This window comes from Dromaius novaehollandiae, chromosome 23, assembly GCF_036370855.1.
Source record: "Dromaius novaehollandiae isolate bDroNov1 chromosome 23, bDroNov1.hap1, whole genome shotgun sequence".
Classification (NCBI taxonomy): domain Eukaryota; kingdom Metazoa; phylum Chordata; class Aves; order Casuariiformes; family Dromaiidae; genus Dromaius; species Dromaius novaehollandiae.
The window spans coordinates 11083594-11103992 of record NC_088120.1 but is presented as its reverse complement, the minus strand read 5'-3'; the positions used below and the strand labels follow the sequence as shown (position 1 = coordinate 11103992).

Genomic DNA, 20399 nt, shown 5'->3' with positions numbered 1-20399 from the left:
TGGAAGAATACTGATTGTTCTTCTAGTTATCCACCATAGATTTTTGGCATCAGATGTGGAAACCTTGCTTTAGCAACAATCCCAGAACATGCTTAAGTTGTTGCTTTGGAAGGTGATGACCTAGGGCTGGAGCTGCAGAACTCTTCTCTGGAAATCAAGTGTTTCCTCATGTATTAGCTATTTAGTATCCTGATGATTAATGAAATGCTTACAGCTAGATTAGTAAAGCCAGGCAGTAGGACTGGCTTAGCAGCAAAACAGTGCACTCTCAATAAAAGCAAATCAAAGTGAGGTTCTGTCAGTAAAACAGATGACTGTGAATGCTCTCGGGTCTCATGGGAGTGCGTATTGCAAACTAGCCTGGGGATGCTGTAGTTGAATAGATATTCACATAAATCCGAAGAAATGTGAGCACATGTGGTGGTTTTAACCAGCCCTTTTATTAGGTAAGGAAGTATTTCTGTTCTGAGTCTTGGGCTGAGCTGGTCAATTTTGCTTTCATTGAGTAATGCCTTCCTCCTTGGCTGTGCAGTTCAATGTCCTGATAAAGGAACATCTGATATTGGGATCCTAGCAGAACCGCAGGAAAGCCTTGGACCCACGGGTCATTGCAAACTTTGAGACGAAACCCTTTCTCCCTTAATAGCCAGTCTAGCAGGCAGATAAGGCAGGCTGACCACACTGGAGGTTAGTGTCCAGATATTTTGGTACCTGTTGAAATACTGCAATCAGACTGGTGTCCCAGCAGTAAAATCATCACTTGAGCCCTACTGACACATCCACAAATCACAAAAGTGCTTTCTGCCACTGCCTTGCAGCAGGAACCTCAAGCTGTGTTATTTATTTGTGGTGACCCCAAAGGTGATTCCTTTGGAGCTGCTCTTTCCAAAGTTGATCTTTTTTGTTCCTAGGTATAAAGATTTTCATCCAGCACATGAATAGCGTAATTTGTCTAAATGAGCTCTGCTTATCAAGAGACCCAAACTTCTAAAAAGTGTCTTTTCTAGATATTTGATAAGTCTGTGTATCATCTGCAAACTAGATTATCACTGAGTTTGTATGTCATGATCTTTGAGAAAAATGGCAGACTGAGTACCAGTCTTTCCAGAACAGCTCTAAAAACACTGCATGTAATGAGGATTTCCTATTCGTGGCTATTTTTCAGTTCCTGTTAGCCAGATTTTCTTCCATTTATCACGCTTACTTAAGGCTGATAGTGCTTGCTCTTTAATCAGAGCATCTTGTGTACAGAAAGTCTAACACCTGGCAGAAGGATAAGAAGTTGCCTTTTCAACCAAGTCTAAACTCTTACAATATTCTCAGCCTGTTCTCTGGTCTTCTGCCAGGCCCCTTCTCCTCCCTGGGCTTTATTAGCATATTGATCCTGACATAGTGCTCAGGATCCATGGTTCTGAGTTATCAATAATTCTGGAAGAGATAATGGTGTCTTTAATGTGAAGTGCCTTCCACCCACCACCGTTAACTCCTCCCAGCCAGGCTTTAGTGATGATTTTGGCATTCCAACCACAAGAGTCGTCGCACTAGGTTTCAGCAGCGCCAAATATGTCAAATTCTTTTTCATCAATAGAATTTCCAGTTCCTCTCTCTCATTATCCATACTCTATCACTAGCAGATAAGCATGTCTCTTGTCATGCGTATTGCCTCATCACTGCGGTTTGTGATGTGCCAAGATTACATCCGTACCACATGCATCTCCTTGTTCTGTTTGCACCATTAGCTCAGCATCCTCTTGGCTGCTCAAGCTAATCCGTAGTTGAGGGGATTAATGCACCCCTGTGTGAGACAGGTGAAGGTCCTGTATGGACAGGATAGCCTACTGCGGACTGGCACAGGAGTCCACGTGACCCAGGCCTTCAGCTTCACTCCTGATATTCCTCCAGATGCAATTGATAGAAGAAATCTTAAGAAGAAAATATCTTCCTCTTAAAAGTGAGGGGGAATCCTTTCTTTTGTTCACTCAAATTACACTTTTTTGAAATGTGCCTAGTTCATCTTCCTTTCATATTTCCCTGGAACAGCAGGTTATGATAGACAAAAATTCTCATATTGAAAATTTGGTAAAAATGTCATCTTTAGAAGAGGGAAGGTTGAAGGGCTTAACATCTGGAGGGCTGGAAGGTTCACTCTGCTTTTATGTTTATATCAGCACTGAGCTGCCTGCAGCAATAAGCAGAAATCATGAAATGCTCCTTTTCTGTCTGTCTCTGTCCAGGGAACACCATGATGATTGTAATGGAGTACATGGGGAACGGAGTGCTAGATTCTTTTCTCAGGGTGAGTGCTGTGGGAGCTGGTGTTAACTGCTGGGACCCGTCACCCACTCAGGCACAGCTGGCAGTGCCCCCATTTCTCACGCTCCTTGTATTGGGCATCGCTGATTTCTGGCTTTTCCCCCTCCTTTCTTACAGAAACATGAGGGACAGTTCACGGCCACCCAGCTCATTGGCATGTTGCAGGGGATTGCCTCTGGCATGAAGTACCTGACAGAGATGGGTTACATACATAAAAGCCTTGCTGCCCATAAAGTCCTTGTAAACAGCAATCTGGCTTGCAAAATAACTGGCTTCAGACAGCCACAAGAAGACAAAATGGAGACCATCTTCACCACTATGGTAAGCTGTAGCCGTCAAGGTGTTGCATTAGAGCAGAGGTGTGGAAGATTGTTCACTAAATGAACTGTGGTGCTGAACCATCAGCTTTTTATGCAGTATGAGGAGAAAGTGCATGTTCTGAAGTTGCATGGGATTGACAGTGAAAGCAACTATTAAGGAATACTAAACTGAGCTGTTTAAATAATGTGATTGTTAAACTGTCTCTTTTGCTTGTGAGTGGGGACTTTCAATTTTTTTTCTAAAACTGTTGATAAAGATTTAGAAAAGCACAGTGCTCTCTGTTTTACTCAGAAGTTGGAAACAAATTTTTTTGTTGGTAGTGTAAAAATCATGGATATCTTTTGCTTAAGGTATAAGGCTGAAGAAATCTCCCCCACAGAGTGGTAGCAGACCCTGTTTTCCCTATCCTAACCAGCTTTAGAGGAAGAAGAGAGAAACATTTGATCCAGGTGGTAATCTGAAGTCTACTTCCAAGCCTGAGCCCATAGGCAAAGGAGCACACTCAGATTTGGACCTGACACGGAATAACTGTTAGACTTCAGCCCTCTCCTGTTGCCTCCAAGAGAGGTGTAAATAAGAGAGCAACCAGGGTGAGCACTGGTGTCCTGGACATCTCTGCTTATGCTTGGCATTACTTGGCAGAAAGCTTCCTTTGCTTTGACAATCCTGCATTTCCAAATTCTGCTTTCAATGCTTCTAAAAAGCAAAATGCTGACAGAATGGCTACAAAATCTTTGCAGAACTGGATCCTCCCTGGTTACAATGCACAGCCGTGGTGAGGATCACTTGGACTGGGGCCTAGCATCACTGGAGAGGTTTGCAGGCCTGCTCTGAATGCTGAACAGGGATCAAATCCAAAGCCAGCCAACTTCCACAGCTGGAGTTAATAATATATGCAGCAATCCTACTCCAGAAACAGTGTTTTTCCTAGGCTCGCATTTTCTGTTCCTTATGTATGAATGCAGTCTTTACATCTTAACAGTTTCTTTCTCAGCTAGAAATCAAATGCATTTAGCTATGGAACTCTACAGCTTTCCGTGTAACACCACTCTTTCTCCTCTTGCTGTAATCCTCTGTGCATGTGTGTGCGAATTGGCAGAGAGAAGGCAGGTGGCTGAAGGCAGCTTTGGCAGCCTCAGGGTTCGTTATGTCTATTTTATCACTTGTAATGAAATTCATGGTTTTCAATTAAGAGTTTAAGTCCTACTTGATTCATGCTCACGCCTCTTCAGCTCTGCTAGCCAATACATCTCTCAAGTGCTCACACACACTTGGAGAAGCTGCCTGAGAATCCACAACCGTGGACCTGGGCGACTGCCTCCAGTCGCAGACTCCCAGCCCAGGCGCGAGGGCTGCGCAGTCGCGCTGCAGCACCCGGGGCACAGTGCAGCCCCCGCTCCGGGCTTGCTGTGTCCGCGGGAAGGTGCTCTCTCTGCTTCCACAGTACAATTTAGTGAATTTCACTTGACAGTGAAGAAATCAAGGTACGGTATTTTTAACTGAAAAGCAATAAAATGTTTCTTTTGATACCCCGTAGCCCTCCTGCATCAGCTGTACCTGTTACAGCTTCACACTAACCAGACATGTCCCTGGCACTGGCATGCTGCTGGGTATGGCACGTGCCTGGCTCAGCGAAGGGGAATGGAAAGACCAGCAGCAGCCCTGGCTTCTCTCCCCTGCTGTGGAGTGGGGCCCTGGCTTTGGGGTCTAGGTCTCCCTGCTGTTGGGATTAGCTGCAGTGCCCATCACCTGCTTCCCCAGCATGTCCAGAAGGGTTCTGCAGACACCGGAGAGGGGAGTGCTAGTTATAGGAGAGCAAGCCAGGATGGAGGGACTGTGTTTGCAGAGCTCTGAGATGGTTTTCATTAAATATTAACATATAAAATGCCATCAGCTCTTCCCTGAGACTTTCACTCTCTCCCATTAATATTTCAGGACTTGTGCTCCCGTGTAGCGTACTGTTGCATGTCCCTTTTAAAACAAATTGAGGCGAAAGTTTCCTCTTAATATTAAAACTGCATGTGGTATGTAGGCCTGTTCTGTGTCTGGCCTGTGATGCAGGTGGAAGGCACATTGAACGGCAGCCATGGGAATTGCTTTTGTCCATTATTGCCTAGTTCTTTTGTGTGTGAGAATGTTATTTCTTCCCTTTTTCTGCTTGGCCAGAGTGGAAAGAGCCTTGTGCTGTGGTCAGCCCCTGAAGCTATCCAGTATCACCACTTCAGTCCTGCCAGTGATGTGTGGAGCTTTGGCATCGTCATGTGGGAAGTCATGTCCTATGGAGAGAGACCCTACTGGGACATGTCCAACCAGGATGTGAGTCCCGTGGCAGCTCACGTGGTAGATTAGGATGTTGCTGTTACTAATAGCGTGCACGTGGCTTGAATGGACGTGTTGTAGTCTCTGGAGTCCACAAAGGAGCTGCTGTTACTCAGCAGTGCAGAGTGGTGAAGAGGGAGGTTTGCCATGGGGGTCGTTTTGGTTTGTTGTTTTTGGTTTTGCGTACAACGTGTATTACAGTGTCTCTTTCTGACCCCCACTGCTTGGAGACTTTTCCTCACCTCCTCTCTCTGGCCCTGCCCTTCTCTGCCCTTGCAGGTGGTAAAGGCCATAGAAGATGGATTCCGCCTCCCTGCCCCGATGAACTGCCAGCCCCCTCTTCACCAGCTCATGCTGGACTGCTGGCAGAAGGATCGCAATGACAGACCCAAGTTCTCGCACATCCACAACATCCTGAGCAAGATGGTGCAGAGCCCAGAGCCTCCAAAGTGCCCCAACTCCACCTGCACCAGGTGACTGCCTCTCTGCTTCGCTGCCTTCCCTCCTGCACTGTGGGACAGACTGGGCCTTTGCCTGTGGGTTCGTGCTCCAGCTACTGGGTGGCACAGGGCTCAAAACCCATTTGAACTGGTGCACATCCAGAGCAGTTACACCTAAATCATTGCAGTAGCCCTGAGATGTGCACTGTGTAACAGATCAGGTTTGGGTCCTCTGGGCAGAGGGATCAGGAGACAGCTATACTCCCTGCAGCAGTAGCTATGTTGACTCTGCTAAGATCACAGAAAATTGCTTTACTTTCGACTCTGCTGACACCAGTGATGCAAAGCTATTGCAGAACCGAAGAAAACTCCCAAAGATACCCATCCCAGAGAGCACACAGGCCTTGGGACACGTGTCCATATCCAATCACTGTCTTCTCTTACATGGGATTTGGGGTAAAGTTTAAAGTTGTGCCCAGATCACCCCTTTTCCTCCCAAGTCTGATGATGCATCATCAATGAGGCAACTTGCAGGCTGTTTCCTAGACGTGGGTGTGGATCCCTCTGCACTCATCTCCTCACATGCTCCCTTTTTGTTGGCAGGTCCCACAGCACGTCCATTCCCCTCACCGAACGTACTTTCTCAGCCTTCCCATCTTTCAGCTCTGTGGGCGAGTGGCTGGAAGCAATAGACATGGGCAGGTACAAGGATAACTTCACAGCTGCAGGCTACTGCTACCTGGAATCTGTGGCCAGGATGACAGTCCAGTAAGTGAAAAGGTTTCCTGGCTGTAAACCCATGTGGATGGATGTAGCGTGAACAAGTTGTGCTTTTAAATTACAGTCAGCTGTCACAAAGTACGAGCACAGGTCTTCCAAAACATGTCTGTAAGAGCTCACTGGGGTGGATTGGGTGGCACGTGTTATCATCTCAGTTGCTGTTTTTGAAGCTGAGATTTAAACCTGTAGTTTCTGACAGGAGTAGCGAGTTACCTGTCCCTTCCAGACCACAATGTCAAATCAAGGTGCAATTTACTGATAATCTTTTTTTCCTGCCAGTACAGAGCCCTCTTAGTCTTGCAGCGGGGTAGGGAACTGTCATGCGAATGGCATGCTGAAGGCGTGCACTACCCCTGGATTCCCTGCCAGACTTCCCACTGTTTTTGGCTGGGACAGTAGGCCGGGTGTTTGTCTTACAGGTCTGTAATAGCCTGATAGTCTGGAATCTGCACTGCCCCTTCCTGGAAAGCAGTCAGAGTCAGGGGCGCTGCAAGCTGGGGCTTTTTTCACCGCTGATGTGGGGCTTGTTTTCCAGAGATGTCCTGAGCCTGGGGATCACGCTGGTGGAGCATCAGAAGACCATCCTGAGTGGGATTCAGACTCTCCGGGCCCAGGTGATACAAATGCATGGCCGAGGTGTGCAAGTGTGACGCAACCCCAAACAGACTGTGCAGAGCACTCACCTATCACTCCCTGGGGAGGAGACAGCCAGCTGCGTACTGGCCCAAACTGGACCAAATCTCTGAAATCTTACTGAGAGCAGTTGAGCAGGTGGGATGTAGGAAACACTGGGCTGCTGCCAAAAAGGTCATTCCATGTGGCAAGGAAGCAGGGTTGCCCTTCTCCTGTGCCAGGGAGGCCAAGTATTCCTGGGACACGTGCAGTAATGCAGTGTGTCTGGGTGGATGTGGTTTTCCCTGGCAGTGTTTTCTAAGATGAGTCAAACTATAATGATGCCTTTTCATATGTTACTTAGGTTAACAGGGTGGATGGACATTCGTGCACTGTTTTAATCCAGAGCTGACAGCATTTTGGTATCTAGCATCCTACTGGTGTAATCCATGGGTATTTTTCAGACAAGCTTACATGTTCTACTGACCCCACAAGGAGTTTTTATTGCTTTTATTTTTAGAGACTGGAGCACACCTTACACCCAGCACCCAACTTCTGGAAGGTGGCTTTGCCCATCTGGTATGCTGAAAGGGAACTCTCTTCCAGCCTTGTCACTTCCACTCCAAGTTACCTCACTGAGTCTTGAGGCCACTGTTGGTGAAGAAAACCAAACATTCTCCACCAAAATGCAGAGCAAATGGTGATGAATGGTCTTTTGACAAGACAGTTTGAGGGGAAGAATTCAAAAGCTTTGACTAAAAGAGCTATAGTCAGGGGAGGGGAAGTAGATGGGCCTCTTGGACCGCCATCATGCTGATGTTCTTAGCCTTCACTACTTTCTGTGCTGGTCCTGGCACCATCATTTTATGTCTTGAGGAGCCTGGAAAAGTGGAGGGATCTGATCTCCCTTTGCACTGACACAGGCCACTGTAAAGTTCTCCAGCAGCGGTGCTCATTTTGCAATCTTAACGCAATGCTCAGCCGTATGGGGGAGAGCACGGATCCCGTGGATCAGGACAGCAGTATGCAATAGACCACGGCCAGGTAAGTGCTGAGTAAGAGGGTAGTTTTGGATAAAGGCAGCGAGCGATGCCCAGGCCCTGTCCCACAGAACTAGGTGGGTTGGAGGCCAAGCGAAGCGGGCGGAGTATCAGTGTGCTGTCACGGCCACGGGCTGAGCAGGGCAGGTGAAAGCCAGAGCCTGGGGGAGCTCCCTGGTGTTAGCTGAGTTGGAGCTTCCCACTTAGAAGTGTTCGCCCTACTTCGGAGCAGTAGATGGACAAATGTTCTTCCCTCTGTAGGTTTGGAAGTTTTTACAGGGGAAAAAGGTTTTATAAATGGAACTAATTCAAACCACAGTGGCAGGAAATAACCTCCCAATTCAGCTAGAAACAGGATGAAAACCTTGGAATTGGTTTGGGGTTGGAGAGACAGATATCATGGCTGTTTGGTGTTCCCTGCAGCACTGTGCCCAATAGCCATGCGAAGAACCACTGCAGCTGCAGGTGAGTAACCTTTGCTTTCTCCTCCAGTGGCCAGACTGCCCAGCGCCCTGTCCAAAACAGGGAAGGAAAAGGCTTTTTGGAGTATGCGCCTCAGCTGTTGCAGAATGTCAGCTTTGCACCACTGATCAACAGCCCTGTGACGGGCTGTGTGTGAGAAGCAGTAGTGCCAGCACATCCCACAGTGTGCGTAACTTTTGCAACAGAGAGCACTCCAAGTTGTCTGGTTATTTGAGGTTGCTTCAGTGCCTGTGGTGCTGGATCAGCACATACTGGCCGAATACTGGGATTTGGGCAGAGCTATTGCATCCATGGGATCGCTGAAATTCTGCCATGCAATCTGGGCAAATTATGGCCCAACAGCACTTTACTTTGTTGCAAATAGTAACTTAATACTGCGTTCCTTGCACATTGTTTTTTCCCATTGGTTCAGGCCTGATCCATGACTGAAGTTAATTAAATGGGTCTTTGCAGCCTTGCACAGTTTTCTCAGCCTTTTGTTATCATCTGCAAGTATAACAAATGAATTATTGATGATGAAAGACAAAGATTTACAAAGGGAATGAATGCTGCAGAAACTATTCGCAGTGCAGTTAGAAATTTGTTTGCATTTTGAGCCAGATATTCCTATTAGACTGTGCCATGAGGAGGATAAAGATCTAAATCACAATTAAATGAAAGGCCCTAGCTCCCCAGTCCGCTTGTAGGGCTGGCATGGCACCTACCTGCTGCCCAGGCATTTTCCTTCTGTTCTAGTAGAGCAATTAAGCAAAGAGGCCCATCGTATGCGTTAACACCTGTCTGGTCTGGTGGTCCTTGCTGAACAAGATATTTTAGGGATCCAACTTTTTAGTAAAGCCTTGTTTGTGGTGATTTCTTTTTAAAGCTGACATGCACCTGAGTAAAACTGAGCCCTCAACTCTTATGGCTTGGCTGCTGTGACCAGTTTAGATTCAGAAGTGTCAAGGACTGACATGATTTCACATTATTCAGATATGTCCACTTGATTGCATCAGAGATCAGAACTTTTTGTCTGAACTTCACCAATAAGTGGTATCAAGAAGGTCCCAGCTAATGTTTGTTTATACATTTTCTGCCTTGTGTTGACATTTCCAGGCAATGTCATGGTGAAATACCATAAACTCTTAAGCAGATCTCAAATCCCTGCTGTTAGGGCGGTGCAGGCTGACTTTGAGAAAGCTGCCTTCTTTCTTTGCAGGTTTCTGAACCCAGTTTCAGAACTCCCAGTAAAAAATGCAAAGAGCAATGTGAATAAGCACAGCACAACTGTGTGCAAAGCTAGTGATAAGAAATGTTGCCCCTGTGGAGAACTGGACCTGCTGCTTATGCTACAAAAAGAGACAGAGCAAGCTGAGATGAGCAAGCCTTTCACAAGTGAGTTCTGGGTGCACTCTGGGGAGTTTGCTTCTCCCTGAGGTAAACAAACTCTCCTTCCTGCTGCTTGTTCGGTTTAGACAGCATTCCCCCATGTCACTTGGTTAGTTTTTTAAAGGGAATTATTTGTCTTCAAATTTCACCTTTGTCCAGTCCAGTTAGTCAGTCTGCATCCTGCTATTTCATACCCAGAAGAGTAATAATTATGAACTGAAACCTTTATTTGGTAGAAATGCCAGATCCCAAGGATCAAGTGCAATTTGTATGCTCTTTATGTTTACATTTTATCTATAGAGAAAGTGTATTATAGTTCTCTAGGTAGGGAGTTGAACCAACTTGATTCCTGATCACCTCTTCCACATTTCCCTGTTTTTGTCCCATTTGCTGTGATCGTTTCCAGGAGCCTCCTCTGTTCCAGGTGCTAGGAACCATCCTGAGGAGATCGCTGCTGCAAGGACTGTGTCTGGTTTGGTGCATGTGATGTTGGAAAATCCAGGGTTCAATGACGAGGCAACAGTGTGATTCAGGGTCTGGAAAACACAGCTGGTAATGAGCCTCATAATGATAACGCAGCCTGTTCAGTGCAGAACATGTTAGCAGGGGATCTGTAATGTGTAAGAAGATGGCTGAAGGGCTCTCTTAGCATTTCAAGATCCTGTTGGAGGGAATTGAAGTCAGCAAAGAGGAAATAAATTGCAGAAATGGTGGTGGTAATCAACCACTGAATAGATCACAGGAGATGTGTCAAATGCTCCAGTCACTTGGACTCTTTAAATAATGGTTGGATATCATTCTGGCTGAATGAGAGTATAACCTGTTGAGGTAGTTTGAGGAACTGCTGGGTGAAATCCCTGGACTTAGCTGTGCAGAGGATCAGTGCATATCATCATGGCAGTGCATCAGGCCTCAGTGTCTGTGGCTCTTTCCAAGAGGAGCTCTTAGAACCAGCTGGAAGATGAAGGTTTAGTAGCAGGATTCTCTTGGGCTGGGCACTGCTTGTATTTGTGCAGTGATAAAGGCTGTGTGGGTTAATTAGATGCCTGGTAAAGGAGATCAGATGAAGAAAGAGCATATACTGCTTCATAGCAGTGCTCAAGATTAATGAATTTTCAGTAAAAATTGGGCTAGAATGTGAGTTTCCCTTTCTGACAGATTAAAGATTATTCCTAGGAATGTTCTTGGCTTTTTAGGTCGTTTAAGAGCCTTACAGCTGAAGGCAACATTGACGAAAGTGACGGACTTGGTAAGCTCTGATGCATTTTCTCTCCAGCCCCTGCGGAGGCAACAGGGCGGTATTCATGGAGAAGGAGGTAAAGTTAGGGAGATGAAGGAGAAATCTAATTTAATTATGAAATGTCTCAACCTTTGTGTGTAGGAGTGACTGTGATGGAGGTTTGTGGGCAAGGACTAGTTCCTTGTGATCCACTTTGCTGATGAAACATGTTACGTGAACGTGGAGGAGGGAGGAAGAGGCACAGTCGCAAATGCAGAGATCACGAGGATGATGAACGAGAGCAGTAGGAGGTAGGTGCTGGCTAGAGGGTGGGAAGTCTTCCCTGACGTCCCAGCCTTGGGGGAGGCAGTGGCCCTGACCCACCTGTAGCTTCAGGAGAGGTGGGCTCAGTGACGTTTCTCTTGAACCGCTCAGAATAGACCCTGTCTCCAAAGTTACCGACGCGAGAAGGGGCTGGCTCTGGCTGGTGCAGAGTGTTGCCACTCTGTTGACTTCAGCAGCGCTGTGGCAGTTTAAATTAGCCAAGGATTTGTTCCTTAATCTGTCTGATCACTGCCTAGCTGGAAAGAAGAGAAACCTCAACACAGTTCATCTATATTCATGGCCATTTCTCGTAGGGCTCCGGTGACTGGTGCCTTTACCGGGAGCAGTAAGTACATTTGGGAATTGGCATGGCCATGCAAGTACAGATTCTTCATTTGTCGTTGTGCTTTCATAATAGTTAACCTCTAAACAGAATTAATATAAAATTAATAAAGCCCAATTGCCTTCTATTCTGTTTGGTTCTTTCCCTTATAAAGTGCTCGCCCTATGCTAGAGTACTCCAATTAGAAATGAGACCATTTTTCAATAATTTCTTAAGTGTTTCACCCACTGAATTAGGCTCCTGCACTATATTCTCAAATATAATCAGAACTGAGTGCACTGTTTCTTCATCTGAGTCTCTCTAGCTGTTCACCCCTAAAACCTCAGTGTTTAATTACTTTTCTGACTTGCTGTGGTGACGGACTCAGATGTAGCATTTCAGAAAGCTGTTTCTTTTAGTCAGTATAATTTTGTGGATGGGATTGTGTTCTAACTTAGCAGAAATTAGGTGTATTTGCTTTCCTAGTCTCCACTAGAGATGCACCTTTTTCTCCTAGAAAAAAGTACATAATGGCCCATGCTCTCTAGCCTAGCTTGTTGGAACAATGATGACCTTTAATTGTGCTCCTCATCAACACTGAAGATAATAAACAAGATGAACAGATTAATTTATAGATTGTCACTATAGTTTTAAAATTAACTGGCATCCCATCGGCACCTCCTCTTTGGGGAAGTATTCAATGCCTTATAATTAAATTAATTAGCAACACTGTTTTGCAGCTGCTTGACCAAGGGGAACGTCTCAAAACAATTTCATTCTCTTTGCCCATCCAGCCTTTGACACAGTGCAAATCCCTTCCTCTTCCATTAGCTATGGGAAAACCCTGATCACACTGGTGCTATTAAGGGCTCGGTACCCTTGCCAGAGCATGCTAACCTTCTCCGCAGGAGCGTTAGTATTATTTGATGTGTTTAGAGAAGAATAAAGAATGAGTTTTTTGTAATCTGCAGGCTTTGCTGGAGCTAATAAATGCAGTTATAAGGGGATTAGATTTTAGATGTTCACACAGAATTTAGGCAAGTTATGAATTCAAGGAGCAGAGCATGTGAATGTATTTGAGCTCATGTGCAGATAGGCTCGTTGGGCGTCCCTGCACGGAGGAGAAGCCTGCTGCGAGGAACCAGAGATCCCTTAGCTCGGCCTGTGGCCGCTGGTGCCTTGCAGCTGTAAAGCAGATGCTCTTCTATCTTATGTCCTTTGAAAATGCAGCACAGCGGCTCTGAGTGTCACCAGCTGAAAGGTGGGTGCTTTTCCTCCGTAAGGCCTCTGACGGCGACACGAACCGGGCGTCCGGCCTCTCGTCGCTGGTGTTGGGGGGGAGCGCGAAGGTGCTGCAGGGTGCCCCCAGCAGCCTCCCAGTCCCGGAGTGGTGTGGGGCAGCAGCCCCCAGCGCTGGGAAGGGCGTTCACTCCTCTCCTGGGGATTTGGTGCTGGAATAGCCGCCTGCGAGGCCAGCAGCATGCCCCGAGCGGGTGCGTGTCCCCGGCTGAACGAGCCTCACCACCGTGCCTCCGGCGTGTGCCCTTCTGGGGGGAGCGCTGCCCTCCACGGATGCTCTTGCTCCAGCAGCCTTAACTTCCAGAGCAGCTAGGAGAGACTCTCTGGCCTCGCAAGCTGTGTGTGTGTAATGCAGAGCTGGCAGCGAGCGGTCACCGTGGCCCTCCTCGAGAGGCTCTTCAGCCACTGCTCCCTCTGTCCCACACATCTCTCGAGGGCGTCCAGCAAAGCCACTTCTCTTCGAGGGTGTTCCTGCCTGCCCAGCATCCAGCCTCCCTGTTTACGTTCACATAAAGCCCCCTTGCTCTCCTCTAGCTTGATCTGCTAACAACTGACAGATGAATTTTTTGGATGATTAGGATCTTAACAAAAGTACCAGTGCAACAAGCACTTGAAAGGCAAAGCTGTTATCATCGTGCTGCTAATGCACTGCGGTGCTGTCGGGGACAGGATGGGGGCTTAATTCTTCCACTGTAAGAAAGGATAAACTTTCTCAGTTAGGTCTCAGCAGAGAGCTGAGCATGAATGTGTGCAGAACAGAACCAGCTGCTCACTACTCGGCTATTATTCCGGACATTGGGTTTTGTTGCATTTAGGTTGCATCTTTAGGTTTCTGCTCTGCTCTTGCAAGAGGTTCCTAGAGCTTGTGCTCTGGTGTCAGGTGCCAAGTGCCCTTCTCCAGGATCACAGGGAACATCAGCCTCATGCAGCAAGGTCTTTGGGGGCTTTGCTCTCCTCAGGCTGTGCCGCTTGTGCATTTGACCTGGTGCATTTTGTTCTCTAGCTGCCACCCTGATGCACTAGCAGAAAACCTCATGTTTCTGGGTTTTTCTTTGTATTCCTAATGTGTGTGTCTTCATTAGACATTTAACTCTAGCAGTGAAAAAAGGCACAGCACAACTTCTCCTCAGGTGTCTGGCTTTGCCTGTGCTAGAGAGTAATTCTGATTGTTTTCCAGGGGAGACTCTTGCAAGAAAGTGCCCTTTCCCATTAGCTTTCCACTGTGCTGTGTTTGAATCCTCCTCCCCCGTGGTGTCCCGTTCTCCTGGAGGTCGGAAGGAGGGTCCTTGGGGCACGGCTGCTCTGTGCACTGTTGTGGCACAAACCATTCCCGGGGCTGGGAGCTGCTTCCCTGAGCCGGGCATTAGCTTATCCCCACTTGCTTGCACACTGTAGCATGGTCGTGTCTGGCAATGCCCGGCACAGGGAAGCATCTCCCAACCTCGGGAATGGCTGAAGACCCGAGGAAACAGAGTAGGAGCAAAGATCATATTTATTGGAGCCCGAGTCTAGGAGAACTGTGGACACAGGCTGAAGTGACGTTGCAAGGAGCCGGACTGCAAAGCTGGCACACTCTGACATTCCCCCTTGCACATAAAACCAAAACTGGCATCAAGTTGGTTCATCTCTAGATGCTTTTTGATATTCATTAACCACGTGTTATATACTGTAAATACATACTTGAAAAGCCAATATATATTTTTATAAGCTTGAAACAAATGTAATGTAAGATCACAAGGGACACTGTGTACATCTCATGTTTGAACTAGTCAGACATCTCCAGGGAATCACCATGATTTGGAATAATAATAAATGGATAATAAAGATCTATTGACATTTTTGTTAATTTTGTATTTATTGAACCATGTTTGAAGGTTGCAATAAAGAGATACCTAAGTTAAAACAAACATTAATTCTGCCATGGTTTGTCTGTGTGGGTTTGTTTCAGATGTTCTGAGAAAAGTGCCACTTAGCAAGGGTAGCAGGTATCAGGTAATGAATAGCTTAGCTTAGGCATGGGCAAGGTGTGAAATAATGCATTAATGTTTTATTAAATAGTGTGTGAGCTAAAAAGAGAACCATTGCTCCTTCTGCAGAGCTGGCAGCAACAGTGCGAAAAAGCGATGTTTGCGTCTTGCTATTGACATTTCATTATTGAAAAAATGGTTACTTAACTATTACAGCTTGTGTGGTTTTTTGGAGGGAGAGGTCCAGCAGTTGGCCTGCTAGCCCAGATGTTGCTGAGATGGGCAGGAGCCCCTTCCCGGCACCCTGGGGAGCAGCTAACCTTGGAAGTGCTCACGGTGTGGAGCTGCCTCTGCCAGTGCAAGCTGTCAGTCTAATCCAGGGGATGTGCGTGCGTGTGGGGATGCTGCTGAGCCCAGGGAAAACACTGCAGAGTTACTGTGCTCAAGGCGTGTAATTAATTGTTTAATTGAGTAAATGAAAGCAGAGTATGGCCAGCATGTTAAATGCAAACACTGCACAAACAATAATATTTAGAAATAATTCAATGTGACTCCTTCACCAGTTCCCCTTTCTTCTCTTTTTCTAAGGTGGTTTAGTGCCAAAGAACACGTACAAAAGCCTTGTGTCGGGATGCTGACAGCAGTGACAGCTGCTAAGAGAGAGGAACTGAATGGGTGCTTGAAGTGGGCGAAGTCTATTTGCCTTCTGTCGATCAATTAATGCGGCCCGTCCTCGCCAGGAGTCTGGCCAGGGCTATACTGGCACTGTAAGGGAATAATTAGTGCTCTAAAACAGGGTTATGGGTGGCGGGGTGCAAGCCACAGCCAAGCAGATAAATAGTTTGCCCAGGTTTATCTGCAGCGATGCCTCCAGAGTTCCCGTGGGGTTTTGCGCTGCTGGGGCCCCGGCGTGCCCCGGAGCCGCTGTCGCCCTGCTGCTCGCGTGGGCCCCGGTGCTGCCGGCGTGGGGCAGGGGCCGGGCCGGCCCCCTCGGCGCGCAGCGGCTGGGCCGGTGCCGCGGGGTGCGTTCACCAGCCGGGCCCTTCATAATTGAAATCGTGTCGTACGGAGGCAAATGGGCCGTAGGCTGTGCCGCGATAACGGGGAAGGCGTTAGCCGCTGCCTCCCCGTGCGGCAAAGGTCAGCGCGAAAGGCAGGCGGAGCGGGGCGAGCGCCGGCTCCGTCCCACTCCGGCGAATGCGCTCTGCACCGGCCCCGGGCGCTCGCTGCCGGCACTGAGCATCGCGGGCTGGGGCCTCGGACGCTGCTGCAGCCGGAGAGGCTGCGGGGAGCCGCTGGCCGGACCGAGCCGCCAGAGCAGACGGCTTTTCCCGGCGCTCCTGCGGGAGGGCGCAGGCCCTGGCAGCCGGGGCCGGGAAGGGGCGGATGGTGCGGAGCAGCCCCGGGCTCTGGGCCACCGTCTGCCGCTGTTTTGCCTTGCTTCGTGCCAGCTCGGAGCGGAGAGGTGCCGGGCGCTGCCGGGTGCCGGACGGTGCGGGGCGACGTGGCAGCGGTGCACCACCGCCCCACGACCCAGCCACCGGGTCCCCGAGCCAGCGGCGTGCAACGCTCGAGAGCAGTCCCAACCCACGAGGCTACACGGAGCGAGGCTTACTTCATAAGCTGTATATTGGTCCAGAGTTATGCATTATTCAGCTGTTTATATTAGTCACATCTTAATGGGAAGACACATTTTCCTTGATTACAGCACTCGTTTGCAAGTCTCGAGCTGGATGAGCACGAGCAGCTCGGCGGCGTTGTCGCCTGGGTGCGGCGAGGGATGAAGGACGAGCGGCAGCGCTGGGGCATCTGCCTGGCATTTACCGGGGTGGGAGAGAGTCTATCGTGATGAACCTCTGCAGTAGCTACATGCTGGCTTTTAAAAGCGGTGCCAAGAGATGAAAAAAGGCAACAAGATGTATGGGTTCAGATCTCAATTTTTGTCAGACTTCTCTTGTCAGCGAGGAAGCGGGAATAAAAGGAAAACCATCAGAGAAAGGCTGGGAACCTAAATACGAGACACAGCAAGAAGTCGCTGTTATTGATGATGAAACCCCTGGAATTTGGTTCCTATGCATTGATGTCTAACTGCCCTGAAAGATTGCTCTATGGTCCTTTCTGACTTAGTCTTTAAGGAAAAAAAAGAGGAGAGCTGATTAAAACACAGCAGCATAAGGTGTTTTAAGTGGAATGGAGGTTATTGGAGAGAAAAAGCTATGGAAGCCTGAAAGGAGAGAAACGGCTCTTTGCCGTCGCTAGACCGCCAGAAACCTCTCGGTCCCCTCGGGACGGGGCAGAGCCCGGGTCTGCGGGCGATGCTGGCGGGTCAGCGCGGCGGCTGCAGCATTAGCACGTGCGGAGCTTTAACCCCTGCAATTAAGCAAAGCCGTGACGCTCTGGGCGGGTACTTTGCCGCATGGCACCAGCAGCCCGGCCCGGCTCTGCCGGGGGCACAGCGCGGAGCAGAGCAGGGCCGCGGCCGCAGCCCCAGCCCCAGCCCCGGGAAGGCGGCGTGGGCTCGGCTCCGCTACCCGTCAGATCATTTATTTTCATTAGGCTTCTGCCGACGTCTTCATATCAGTGTCCCCTACGTAGGTCGACATCTGTCCTCAGGAACGCTTTAATTGCATTTTCGCTGCTTTGCGCAGCTCTTAGCTAATGCATTCTGGCTTCATTAGATTAGACGCCTATTGTCCTGAGGACATTGCCATGTTTTCAGATGGCTTCACTCAGCCCCTCCCCAGCACCGGCTATTTCGGGAGATGCTAAAACCGCAGCCTCATCCAGCCTGGGTGAGCGATGGAGGGGCCCTGCCCGCCGCCACCCGGCCCGGCTCTTGGTGCCGTTCGGCCGACGGCCCCGGACGCTGGCAGAGGGCGGTTAAGCCCCTGTCCCGCAGGCGCCCTCCCTCCGCGTGGCCATGCTGCTCCGGAGGGAGCATCAGCCCGGTTTCCAGGGATATATTGTGGCTGATGAGCACCACGGCACGGTTAAATGACAGGCCCGGGAATAGGCGAACTTAGCTTTCCAGCTGTCCGGAGCCGGGGAGCAGCCGCCTCCCAGCGCCCGCAGCAACGGGTCGGTGCAGCTCCTGGCGCGAAGGATGAGCACGTTCCCCCACCCCGAGACATCTGCATTTCCCACGGGCGCCTTCCTGGCAGCTGCCCAGGGCTGGAAGCCGACGGGAGCGTGGGGAACGGCGAGGTCGGCCCCACCAGCGCCGCACACCCCGCTCGGTGCGCCGGGGCGGACGAGACCACTGCAGCTTATCCATTAGCAGACAGTCCAACCAGACCAGAATACTTACTTCTTATATGTAAGAAACAGCAAAACGCCCCTTTCCCTTCCCAGGACCTTGACCCTTCCTGTCCCGTGGCCCTGGGCTGTGCGTGCACCGAGCTGCGGCGTGGGCCAAACCTTTTTTTTTTTTTTTTTTTTTAAACTGACACTTGAATGAGTTACGGGTATCTCACACGTTTGTGCCCTGAAGTAGGAGGTGACAGAATCAGAGACCATCAAATGCCAGTAGAGCTTGGTGTTGCTGTCCTTGATCGCACCAGATAAGAGTGTGCTTAGACCTTGCTTTGCAGAAGCTACGTTCCCCCTTAGGAAACCCCGGGGTACCTGTATTAGCGCTTACAGCAGCTCATGTCTTTGCTGCACAGTTGCAAAACGGTCAAAGCTGCAGTGAATGAGCCTGGAAAATCACCGAAGCTGGAGACGCTCAGCAAGTTGCATTAAGACGAGTAGTGCCGGCATGGCGAAGCCTGCAACATCCGTTGTGTCCCAGGAGCGTGGAGCTGTCCGCCTGGCAAAAAATAAACCTCCCGCGCCGGCTGCGAGAGCAAGGACAGGGTGACACGCGGGCCCCGGCTCCCCTGTCAGCGGGGCCAGGGCTGCACATTGCCCCGTCGTTAGCCAGCACGTAAAGGAGCACGGGCGGGATTTGTGTCCCCGCGGAGGTGCCAGGCGGTTTGTCGCACCGTAAAACGACCGGCTTCTGAACAAACAAAGCCCAACAGCGCAGTACGGCACCGCCGCTTCCAGGGCTGTTTTACGATTCTGCTTTAACATGACCGAATTCCTTTTACGGCACCAGCAGCTTAGAGACCCTGCCAGGACCGTCACCGTTCACTCCTTTGCAGCCGGGGGGGACGGGGCAGGTGCCGTGCCTGGTCTGCATGGGGGCCGTGCCCCCCTCGCCTTGCCGCGTGCGCCCAGCGCCGCACGTTCCTGCCGCCCCGCGCACCAGCATCGCCCCGGGGCCGAGGGCCCCGCGCGGGCGGGAGGAGCCGGCAGCCCTGCCGGTGCCGTGTGCGCGGCCGGGGCATTCCCGTGGGCTCCTCGGCGCGGGAGGGAGATCGTGGCTGCTGCGAACAATTTCAGCCTCTGAATGGGGAACGAACATCGGCCTCGAGCGATTCTGGAAGGTGGGAAAAGCAACACAGTGGCTCTGTAGTTCAAATAGTATTTTGACTTCTAACCAAAAGCAAATGGTTGTTTTTTAGACAGCAATAGATACGAACAGTAGAAAGTCTGCCTGCAGCCTCAAGATTTAGCCAGAAAAAGGCATGAAAGAGTAAAATCAGGTCATTAATAGCTCTAGTTAGAGGAGAAAAAGCTTTGCAGAGCCCTTTCCTGCAGGCTGCAAGGCCCTGCCCGGATCCATTAGTTAAGGACGTCCTTAGCTCTTCCCGGGCAAGGCCGCGGTGTCCTGCCGGCTGGGCACCGTTGAGCCCTCGGCCACCCCAGCACCGCCGGCGAGGGCACAGGCAGCGCAGCGGAAGGGAGACCCGGGGTTTGGTGGAAACGGAGCCGGGTTGTAGCAGGGGAGCTGGTGCCTGCTTCAGCCTTCTGCTGGCGCTGCTTTCCCAGGCTGCCGGGGAGCTGATCATCGGGACTGGTGCCGGGATGCTGTCACCTGGGATTGCCACGGGGACACGGTCACCCCAGGGTTGCCACATGCCCACGGCGGCCGCAGAGGCTGTGCCCCACTCCCACCCCACGGGACCCAGGGCCGGGCCGGGGAAATGCCCTTCCCGGGGCTCCGGTCACAAGCGATGCGCAGAGCAGCTTTTTATAGCCAGTCTTAAATAAGGTGGGGAACGTGGTGACGAACAGATGGCCAGTGCCAGATGGAAAAGGTGTCTGAGGCGGGAGCTGCTGTTAGGCGGAGCGAGCCCGGCTCCGAACAATCGGCAATTGACTGAGATGATTAGCATCAAACTTGGTCTCCAGAGTTTCTTCCTTCCTCCCTTCGCCATTGGACCGCCTCATTTTGGGTGAGCTGGATACCTGATGAGAACTGTGCACGTTGTCCAGGGGTTTCACCCTGCTCAGGCTGCACAGCGCGCGCTCGCACAGCGTGCTCCATCGCTGCTGGGGACACCCCGCTCCCGGCAGCACCGGCTCCCCTCCCGGTTGCTGCCTCCAATGCACTTCGCGTCACTGATGCTCTGACGGCCTTTTCCATCAGCCATGCTAACGCACGTGGATGTGCCCCAGGCAAGTCCCTATAACAAATTAATGCAGGCCTTTAATTTTAACAAGTGGTTCAAACGTAGGGCTTGAATCCAGTCGCTTATGGCACTA

At 50.0% G+C, this 20399-nt stretch overlaps 1 protein-coding gene across 5 annotated transcripts in view; it reads left to right on the top strand.

Moving 5' to 3' along the window:
* Positions 1-14753, top strand: part of EPHA10 (EPH receptor A10) — a 66273-nt gene extending 51520 nt beyond the window's left edge. The window contains exons 12-18 of one of the 5 annotated variants that reach the window (XR_010392713.1): positions 2235-2296; positions 2431-2634; positions 4801-4950; positions 5233-5426; positions 5997-6161; positions 6709-8473; positions 9507-14753. Coding sequence is in view for 1 of the 5 variants with exons in the window: in XM_064525277.1 (XP_064381347.1) it covers positions 2235-2296; positions 2431-2634; positions 4801-4950; positions 5233-5426; positions 5997-6161; positions 6709-6823 (890 nt within the window). In the remaining 4 variants the exon portion in view is untranslated. Of the gene's footprint in view, positions 1-2234; positions 2297-2430; positions 2635-4800; positions 4951-5232; positions 5427-5996; positions 6162-6708 lie in introns of all 5 variants that reach the window. The other 4 variants (XR_010392712.1, XR_010392715.1, XR_010392714.1 and 1 more) reach the window with 4 other exon arrangements.
* The last annotated feature ends 5646 nt before the right edge of the window (positions 14754-20399 follow it).